Source organism: Salvelinus fontinalis, chromosome 32 (assembly GCF_029448725.1).
Source record: "Salvelinus fontinalis isolate EN_2023a chromosome 32, ASM2944872v1, whole genome shotgun sequence".
Classification (NCBI taxonomy): Eukaryota; Metazoa; Chordata; class Actinopteri; order Salmoniformes; family Salmonidae; genus Salvelinus; species Salvelinus fontinalis.
In genome coordinates, this window is record NC_074696.1 from 35,735,027 (window position 1) to 35,743,628 (window position 8,602).

The 8,602-nt window shown below is 40.2% G+C and overlaps 1 protein-coding gene across 1 annotated transcript; it reads left to right on the forward strand.

The window, feature by feature from the left end:
* Positions 1 to 362: 362 nt before the first annotated feature.
* LOC129831189 (protein AF1q-like) lies at positions 363 to 7,687 on the forward strand. Its single transcript, XM_055894298.1, has 2 exons — positions 363 to 482; positions 5,748 to 7,687. The coding sequence occupies exon 2, from the start codon at positions 5,754 to 5,756 to the stop codon at positions 6,027 to 6,029; it is 276 nt and encodes a 91-aa protein (XP_055750273.1). The 5' UTR covers positions 363 to 482; positions 5,748 to 5,753; the 3' UTR covers positions 6,030 to 7,687.
* Positions 7,688 to 8,602: the final 915 nt, after the last annotated feature.

Below are 8,602 nucleotides of genomic sequence, written 5' to 3' on the forward strand. Positions count from 1 at the left end.
GAACATGGACCCAAGATGTGCCTATTTATGCTTTTCATAATATCAGATGATGACATAGCCCAACGTTTATCAGTAAATTGTCCAACTTTATTAGCCTATCATTATATTACATCACATTATTATTATTACATTATCGGTATAGCCTTGATCATTATTGGTCGATTTTCGCAAAAATGACTGTATTTTGCCATAATTGAATAGCAACCCATATCATTTTTTTATGTACAACAATTGCAAAAATGTTTTATGCACAATAATTAGTTAATAAAACAGTAGTCCTATTTGATTTTACGTCACAAAAACCCAATGCACGCGCAGGATGTCGTCACAGAGTGTGGGCGTGGCTGGTTCTGAAAAAGCAAGATTGTGCGCGAATATTTTACAGCGTGCCACAGCACTCGCACGTACTGGTTTTATTATACCCCAGTGGAGCGTACCCAGCGACAAACAGAGGAGCCTTGTCAGCCAAGATTTCTCAAGACGTAAGATAATATTTTCTTTTCATTGCCTTGTTAAAATGTAAATTGATTTGTTTTTTTAATTGCATTTTCATAATTTTGCCGGCTTGTCGGTGACCTACATTAGTGATATGGTGTTGCATTTAGTGCACCTGTGCTGGATAGTGGATACAAAATTACATGTAGACTAAACTAAAAATACTGAATGTTGATTTTTTTTTTTTAAATATATAATATATATATATAGCCTGTAATAGTAATGTTAGAATTAACTATTTATCTTTCCCAGTAGGCATAAGAAAGAAACTAAATACAATAGCCTATAACCTAATTTTGCCTATTAGGCTGGCAAGGCCGGATAGCCTGTTAAATAAGAATCATAAATGCACACAATTAAAAAAGGGTAAACTCCGAATTGAGTGTCAATGGTAGATAGTTAGATAGATGGATAACGCTCTACCGTGTTTTATTTTATGCTTGGCACATTATCTCAGATATTTTTAGGACTGCATGACCCAGTTTCTGGAATAGTCTCCATCGTTCGCACAGATGACATGCCGTCAAAAATGGAGATGTCATGTGTGAATCTATATTTACATGATTAAAGAATAACTCATGTCAAAATCGCATGTAATTTCTCAAGCCCCATAGGCGTCAACCACTCCATTGAGGCTTTTATGTCTACTTAATATGGTGAATTTTATCTGTAGCGTACTACTGTATCTCTTGATATGATATACGGGTGTCGTATTGAGGACAGGTGACGCTCTTAGTCAGTATTTGACCGTTCTACATAAAATTATGTCCTAAAGGATAAGAACGATTTGTTCAATAGGATTTTTTTTAAATGTATAGAGTATCTTGATACAGGGACCTTTATCCACCAATAGACTATCATCCTTAACCGATTTAAAATAGCATAACCTACTGACAGGGTGGGGTCATTTCTGCCCTAAATGTTGATTTCATGCTACAGTACTTGCATTTTACCAATTGATTTCATGCTACAGTAATGGCATTTTAACAACAGGATCTTGTCTCAGTTGTCCATTTTCACTATGTGCATTTTACATTAAATTGCTGTATCATTTTGAGTGTTTAAATGTGTGTTTAACCACAGAAGTGTGTAGCCTTGTTATTGTATAACAACGTTAGACTTTATTGTGTTATCATTTGGTTTGGGAAATTAACATTCACACCATTCACATTTTCTTTCAGATCTGTTTTGCAGTTGTAAACAGGCAGCCCTGAAATATGATGTTGATGGTGCCCCAAAGCCTAAAAATAAGATGTTTTAAAATAGCATAAATGTGCCCTTGTTTGCACTCTTACTCTTGGGGAAGCTATATTTATGGGGTCACAATTAACTTAATAATGTTCAAAAAGTATTATGCATACAGTACCAGTCAAAAGTTTGGACACACCTACGCATTCAAGTTTTTTTTTTTTTTTTTACTATTTTCTACATTGTAGAATAATAGTGAAGAAATCAAAACTATGAAATAACACATACGGAATCATTTTAGTAACAAATCAAAATATATTTCAGATTCTTTAAAGTAGCCACCCTTTGTCTGGATGACAGCTTTGCACACTCTTGGCATTCTCTCAACCAGCTTCATGAGGAAGTCACCTGGAATGCATTTCAATTAACAGGTGTGCCTTGTTGAAAGGTACTTTGTGGAATTTCTTTCCTTAATGCGTTTGTGCCAATCAGACAAGGTAGGGGTGGTATACAGAAGATAGCCCTATTTGGTAAAAGACCAAGTCCATATTACGGCAACAACAGCTAAAATAAGCAAAGACAAACAACAGTCCATCATTACTTTAAGACATGAAGGTCAGTCAATCTGGATAATTTCAAGAACTTTGAATGTTTCTTCAAGTGCAGTCACAAAAACCACCAAGCACTGACAAAACTGGTTCTCATGAGGACCGCCACAGGAATGGAAGACTCAGAGTTACCTCTGCTGCAGAGGATAAGTTCATTAGAGTTACCAGCCTCAGAAATTGCAGGCCAAATAAATGCTTGACAGAGTTCAAGTAACAGACACTTCTCAACATCAACTGTTCAAAGGAGATGAGGGCATGAATTTTTTTATATAAAAAAAAAAAATCACCTTTATTTAACCAGGTAGGCAAGTTGAGAACAAGTTCTCATTTACAATTGTGACCTGGCCAAGATAAAGCAAAGCAGTTCGATACATACAACAACACAGAGTTACACATGGAATAAATAACAAACATACAGTAGAAAAATAAGTCTATAAATGAGGTGAGATAAGGGAGGTAAAGGCAAAAAAAAGGCCATGGTGGCGAAGTAAATACAATAGCAAGTAAAACACTGGAATGGTAGATTTGCAGTGGAAGAATGTGCAAAGTAGAAATAATGGGGTGCAAAATAAATAAATAAATACTGTACGTAGTTGTTTGGCCTAAATTATAGATGGGCTATGTACAGGTGCAGTAATCTGTGAGCTGCTCTGACAGCTGGTGCTTAAAGCTAGTGAGGGAGATAAGTGTTTCCAGTTTCAGAGATTTTTGTAGTTCATTCCGGTCATTGGCAGCAGAGAACTGGAAGGAGAGGCGGCCAAAGGAAGAATTGGTTTTGGGGGTGACCAGAGAGAAATACCTGCTGGAGCGCGTGCTACAGGTGGGTGCTGCTATGGTGACCAGCGAGCTGAGATAAGGGGGGACTTTACCTAGCAGGGTCTTGTAGATGACCTGGAGCCAGTGGTTTTGGCGACGAGTATGAAGCGAGGGCCAGCCAACGAGAGCGTACAGGTCGCAGTGGTGGATAGTATATGGGGCTTTGGTGACAAAACGGATGGCACTGTGATAGACTGCATCCAATTTATTGAGTAGGGTATTGGAGGCTATTTTGTAAATGACATCGCCGAAGCCGAGGATCGGTAGGATGGTCAGTTTTACAAGGGTATGTTTGGCAGCATGAGTGAAGGATGCTTTGTTGCGAAATAGGAAGCCAATTCTAGATTTAACTTTGGATTGGAGATGTTTTATGTGAGTCTGGAAGGAGAGTTTACAGTCTAACCAGACACCTAGGTATTTGTAGTTGTCCACATATTCTAAGTCAGAACCGTCCAGAGTAGTGATGTTGGGCAGGTGCAGGCAGCGATCGGTTGAAGAGCATGCATTTAGTTTTACTTGTATTTAAGAGAAATTGGAGGCCATGGAAGGAGAGTTGTATGGCATTGAAGCTCGTCTGGAGGGTTGTTAACAGTGTCCAAAGAAGGGCCAGAAGTATACAGAATGGTGTTGTCTGCGTAGAGGTGGATCAGAGACTCACCAGCAGCAAGAGCGACGTCATTGATGTATACAGAGAGTCGGTCCAAGAATTGAACCCTGTGGCACCCCCATAGAGACTGCCAGATGCCCAGACAACAGGCCCTCTGATTTGACACACTGAACTCTATCAGAGAAGTAGTTGGTGAACCAGGCGAGGCAATCATTTGAGAAACCAAGGCTATCGAGTCTGCCGATGAGGATGTGGTGATTGACAGAGACGAAAGCCTTGGACAGGTCAATGAATATGGCTGCACAGTGTTGTTTCTTATCGATGGCGGTTAGGATATCGTTTAGGACCTTGAGGGTGGCTGAGGTGCACCCATGACTAGCTTTGAAACCAGATTGCATAGCGGAGAAGGTATGGTGAGATTCTAAATGCTCGGTAATCTGTTTGTTGACTTGGCTTTCGAAGACCTTTAGAAAGGCAGGGTAGGATAGATATAGGTCTGTAGCAGTTTGGGTCAAGAGTGTCCCCCCCTTTGAAGAGGGGGATGACCGCAGCTGCTTTCCAATCTTTGGGAATCTCGGACGACACGAGAGGTTGAACAGGCTAGTAATAGGGGTTGCAACAATTTCGACAGATAATTTTAGAAAGAAAGGGTCCAGATTGTCTAGCCTGGTTGATTTGTAGGGGTCCAGATTTTGCAGCTCTTTCAGAACATCAGCTGACTGGATTTGGGAGAAGGAGAAATGGGGAAGGCTTGGGCGAGTTGCTGTGGGGGGTGCAGTGCTGTTGACCGGAGTAGGACCGAATTAGGCCTTCATGGTCGAATTGCTGCAAATAAACCACTACTAAAGGGAACCAATAAGAAGAGACTTGCTTGGGGCAAGAAACATGAGCAATGGACATTAGACTGGTGGAAATTTGTCCTTTGGTCTGAATAGTCGAAATGTGAGATTTTTGGTATCAACCGCCGTGTCTTTGTGAGACGCAGAATAGGTGACCAGATGATATCCGCATGTGTGGTTCCCACCGTGAAGCATGAATGAGGAGGTGTGATGGTGAAGGGGTGCTTTGCTGGTGACACTGTCTGTGATTTTTATTTAAAATTCAAGGCACACTTAACCAGCATGGCTACCACAGCATTCTGCAGCGATACACCATCCCATCTGGTTTGCGTTTGAGTTGGGAACGCAGAGTGAAGGAAAAGCAGCCAACAAGTGCTCAGCATATGTGGGATCTCCTTCAAGACTGTTGTAAACACATTCCAGGTGAAGCTGGTTAAGAGAATACCAAGAGTTTGCAAAGCTGTTATCAAGGCAAATGGTGGTTACTTTGAAGGATCTCAAAATATATTTTGATTTGGTTAACACTTTTTTTTGGTTACTACATGATTCCATATGTGTTATTTCATAGTTTTGATGTCTTCACTATTATTCTACAATGTATAAAAAATAAAGAAAAACCCTTGCATGAATAGGTGTGTCCAAACTTTTGACTGATACTGTATATCACACGAACATTTCAAGATTAGATCAGATTACGAGGAATGCTAAATCAGGTCATGTTCACAAATGTGCGACTCAACATTATTGCAATCTAGGCCTACAACTTGAATGTTAGGTTTTAAAACACAGAACACTATCACCAGAAAGCTTATGTAACCTGGTTTGCTTCAGTTTGCCAACAGGTTTAAATGAGCAACAAGGATTGACCTAAATCTGTATCTCAAGAAAAAAGGACTTGATCCTGTGCCCATTTGTTCTTATGTAATGGCATAGACTTCTCTTAACCTGAACTCTGCTATGGGAGAAAGCCAGTCAAGACAAAACGTTCTCCTAACCATGACATCTACAGTACAGGGGCCCTTTGGAATAAAGAAAAAAATATCAGGTAGCCATTTGAAATTATAGAGACATAGTACTTGAATCAAATAGTGACCACATATACAGTAAGATTAGAGCAGTATGTATGTCTAATCTATTTTAAACTAGGATCCCAAATCGCATTTTAATTTGCCCTCATTCCTCTTTTACATTCAGGTAAAAATGCTGGTGAAATCAAACAGTGAGTATGACTCTTTCCTCTACTGGAGACAGCCCATCTCAGCCCCGGACCTGTCCGAGCTGGAAGACCTGGGTGTGACCAACAGCAAGCCAACCAAGAAGAGCAAGAAGGCCACCAAGAAACAGAATGCTGCCTTAGCCAAGCCAAGGAAGCAGCAAGAGGCACAGGAGGCTGAATTGTCAGAGTACACCACCTTCAACTACTGGAGAGAGCCTATCCCCAGCATCGACCTCCTCGACTTCAAACTGCTTCTGTGAGAACCATCCCCATCTTAGCCTCCCACTGACCCCATCCCCATCCCTCTCCTCACACTGACCTCATCTGGATAACCATGGATTTTAAGTTTCTGGTCACAAGAAGAAGTACTGAATCTGTATTAGTCTGTACTGTGCATTTTTGTTTAGGATCCGACCCTTTTTTTCAATTTTCGCCTAAAATGACATACCCAAATCTAACTGCCTGACCTGAAGCAAGGATATGCATATTCTTGATGCCATTTGAAAGGAAACACTTTAAAGTTTGTGGAAATGTGAAATTAATGTAGGAGAATATAGCACATTAGATCTGGTAAAAGATGGTAAAATATTTTTGCCCCCTTGTATTATCTTTGAAATGCAAGGGAAAGGCCATAATGCATTATTCCAGCGCACGTACAATTTAGATTTTGGCCACTAGATGGCAGCGGTGTATGTGCAAAGTTTTAGACTGATCCAATGAACCATCGCATATCTGTTCAAAATGTTGTATCAAGACTGCCAAAATGTGCCTAATTGGTGCCTAATCAAGTTTATAATTGTGCACTCTGCTCAAACAATAGCATGGTATTTTCACTGTAATAGCTACTGTAAAATGGACAGTCCAGTTAGATTAACAAGAATTTAAGCTTTCTGCTCATATAAGATATGTCTATGTCCTGGTATTTTTTTTGTTACTTACAACCTCATGCTAATCACATTAGCCTACTTAGCTCAACCGTCCTGTGGAGGGGACACCGATCCCGTAGAGGATAACCTCCAAATAATACTGAAAGGATGAGGGGTAAATGTTTTAACTTGCAGGTGACTGGCACTGTGAATGACATTCTAGGGAGTTCTGCTTAGGTTTTCTCCACATGCGGGCTACATGACTTGATCACTAATTTCAACAAACATAACTAAGTATAAATGGCAATAAGGTGAGCCTTTAAATTATTATAAATAGTTAAATTGCACACTGACTGCAAGGCTCCTGTCTCACATTAAGGACTTACACATTCATCATTTGTGAGAGAACTTGAGTATGCTACATCACATTTTTTAACAAATGCAAAGTGCTGTCTCATTTTTAGCCTCACCTAAAACAGGCTTGAAGGGTAGTGCCAACCCGAGCCTTGGAGAGTGTCCGCATATTGTATTTATAAGTAGTTATTTATAAGTAGTAGAAAGTAAAGCACCTCCACACAGAACAGATATTTTAAAAGCTCTTAGGGAGCCACAAGCATGACTGTCTTTTGCACTTTGTATTGATTGCCTTGATTTGTTTCAGACACTGAACTGACTGGTTCAAACCCACCCAATTAATTAAGTATGCTGCTTTTAGTCTGCCCTAAGTAGGCCTCAACAGAGTGCAATGACTGAGGATAAATGTTAGGGATTCCAATGCAGAGCTGGTCAACTGTTTTCTTTACTTTCTGCATAGACCACTGTACTGTCTGAATGTCAAGGAAAGAATGGATTGAAATGTTTAATGAAAGAAGGGAAAGGAATGTTTTTTATTGTGTCAGACTGATTGCACATGGTCTTGAAAGTACAGTAGTACACTTTCTAATTTAGGATACTTTTAATCATAAAGCTAACTTGTGCAATGAGCAGTAAATTCCCAAATGTGACTCATCGTACTTGGTCTGAGTTTTCTGAAATAAATGGAGATTAAGATATCCTGTGCATAACAATCCACTTTGTTTACTGTGAGAAATAATCTCAAACTAAAGGACTAGAACATGCAGCATGTTTTGAGGAGATACAGTGCATTTGGAAAGTATTCAGACCCCTTGACTTTTTCCACATTTTGTTATGTTACAGCCTTATTCTAAAATGTATTAAATAAAAAATCCTCTACACACAATACCCCATAATGACAAAGTGAAAACAGGCTTATTTACATAAGTATTCAGACACTTTGCTATGAGACTCTCAATTGAGATCAGGTGCATCCTGTTTCCATTGATCATGCTTCAGATGTTTCTACAACTTGATTGGAGTCCACCTGTGGTAAATTCAATTGATTGGACATGATTTGGAAAGACACACACCTGTCTAAATGAGGTCCCACACTTGACAGTGCATGTCAGAGGAAAAACCAAGCCATGAGGTCGAAGGAATTGTCCGTAGAGCGCCGAGACAGGATTGTGTCGAGGCACAGAGCTGGGGAAGGGTACAAAAAAATGTCTGCTGCATTGAAGGTCCCCAGGAACACAGTGGCCTCCATTCTTAAATGGAAGAAGTATGGAATCACCAAAACTCTTCCTAGAGCTGGCTTTCTGAGCAATCGGGGGAAATGGGCCTTGGTCGGGGAGGTGACAAAGAACCCGATAGTGACTGTGATAGAGTTCCTCTGTGGAGATGGGAGAACCTTCCAGAAGGACAACCATCTCTGCAGCACTCCACCAATTAGGCCTTTATGGTAGAATGGCCAGACATAAGCCACCCCTCAGTAAAAGGCACATGACAGCCCTCTTGGAGTTTGCCAAAAGGCACCTAAAGATCTCTGACCATGAGAAACAAGATTCTTTGGTCTGATGAAACCAAGATTGAACTCTTCGGCCTGAATGCCAAGTGTCACCTTTCGAGCA